Source organism: Oryzias melastigma, linkage group LG17 (assembly GCF_002922805.2).
Source record: "Oryzias melastigma strain HK-1 linkage group LG17, ASM292280v2, whole genome shotgun sequence".
Classification (NCBI taxonomy): domain Eukaryota; kingdom Metazoa; phylum Chordata; class Actinopteri; order Beloniformes; family Adrianichthyidae; genus Oryzias; species Oryzias melastigma.
Window position 1 is genome coordinate 2,652,734 of NC_050528.1, and position 1,984 is coordinate 2,654,717.

The window sequence follows — 1,984 nt, forward strand, 5'->3', positions numbered from 1 at the left end:
GATGGCGAGGAGGACGACGCTGCAGAGGAGGAGGAGGAGGAGGAGCCGGCGCAGAGGGGAGTGAAGCGCTTCCGGCCCAACAGCATCGCCCGTCGCCCCGGAGACCGCTGGATGCTGCGCGGCCCCATCGAGTACGTCCCCCCCATCAACGTGGAGGTGATGCTGAAGCAGCACGCCATCCCGCTGGACGAGAACGAGGGGATCTACGTCCGGGACATGAAGACGGGAAAGGTGGCGTCAACCACTTCTTTAACGCACAGCACGGGTCAAAGTCACGGCCCGGGGGCCGGATCCGGCCCTCCAAAAGTCCATCATCTTGGATTTGTGTCGCAGTAGAAATGGCAAAAATGCATCATCGTTTAAGCAGCATCGATTCCCAACGATGAGATCCACACAGCGCCCCCTGCAGGCTCGTCTGCAGCCGCCGGGCGTTATTACAGCACAGCCTGAGGGAGCAGGAAGACTTCCCCGTTGAACAGCAGGGAAGAGGTGGTGGAGGGATGTGGTTTCCATGACAACCAGCTCAGCTTATGCTCTGTTTGGTACAGCAGAGGGAGTGTGTGGGCGGGAACGTCCGACCAGAGATCGTTTATTCGCTTTTATGCTCTGATCATCAGAGAACGGTACTCCACCTAACGTGGGCGTGTCCTCCCTCCCAGGTGCGCGCTGTGATTGGCCACACCTACATGCTGAACCAGGATGAGGAGCTGTGGGAGAAGGAGCTGCCCGCCAACGTGGAGGCGCTGCTGACGTCCCGCCACGACCCGCTGGCGGACCGCTCCAACCGCGGCGTCTCAGGAGACGGCCAGCCCAGGAACAAGACCCGGGTGGTGACCTTCAGGGTCCCGCACAACGCCGCCGTGCAGGTGTACGACTACCGGGAGAAGAAGGCCAGGTGGGTTTGCTGCTGCGGCGAGGCGTGGGATGTGTGGTGGCGGCTGACAGCGCCGCGCTCTGTCCGTCTGCAGGGTGGTGTTCGGGCCCGAGCTGGTGATGCTGGGGCCGGACGAGCAGTTCACGGTCCTGTCGCTGTCCGGAGACAAACCCAAGAGGGCCAACGTCATCAAGGCCATCTGCCTGCTGCTGGGGCCGGACTTCTTCACCGACATCATCACCATCGAGACGGCCGACCACGCCCGCCTGCAGCTGCAGCTCTCCTACAACTGGTGCGTCCCGCTTGAGTTTGAGGTGGGCGGAGCATTCTGCTGCCCACCCCCTAAACATTCATATACTACTGGATCGGCCCTCACCCATTGGCTGCTAAAGACAGACGTGCGCGCACTTGTGCCGTCGTGCACTGAGTCATGGCAGCAGGACGGAGCTGTTTGAATGGAGGACAGGCAGACATCAACCACAAAACTCGGGCTAGCTCCTCATTTCTGAACCGATATTTACAAAATATGGCTGGAATTAAATCTTAGAAAATTATTGATCTTGTGGTATATTTTAATAGTTATTATCTATTAAGATTAATCTGTAAATATTGCAAGAATTGCACCTTCTACTGCTACAGATAATGCATTGGTGTCAAATGAACAGCTTCTAAATATCAGTGAGTTTTAATTTTTCCTTTGTGCTAAAATCCATAAAACAGAGCTTGTAAATGATTGTCACCCAAGACCAGAAATGAGGGAGATTGATGAAGTTTAATAGCATGAACGACTGATAAAGTTTAGTAAAGTCCTTTCTCTATTAAAAACAGCTCAAAGTGATAAATAATAATAATAATAAAAACACCTTTTACCACATTTTCAAATGAAACTGAAACTTTTATTATTTTTGGATTACATACATGCTAAATAAATCTCAATTGCTTCAGAATTTACCTTCAAATAGACGATTTCATTGTACTTTGAGAAAAAGGCTCCAGCTAGAATCTTTAACTGACACAAAAATATTTTTAAACTTGGATGATAACATCAAATACATCTGCCAAACTGTTAAGATTCAAAACACAGAGATAATAGCAGTAAATGTTTTAAAA

The 1,984-nt window shown here is 51.3% G+C and overlaps 1 protein-coding gene across 2 annotated transcripts in view; it reads left to right on the forward strand.

Annotated features, from left to right (window-relative positions):
• Window positions 1–1,984, forward strand: part of LOC112139423 (major vault protein) — a gene marked incomplete at its 3' end in the record, with an annotated part of 12,138 nt that overhangs the window by 6,792 nt on the left and 3,362 nt on the right. For both annotated transcript variants that reach the window (XM_024262220.2, XM_024262221.2), the window contains 3 exon segments: window positions 1–231; window positions 660–895; window positions 969–1,166. In XM_024262220.2, the coding sequence (XP_024117988.1) occupies window positions 1–231; window positions 660–895; window positions 969–1,166 (665 nt within the window).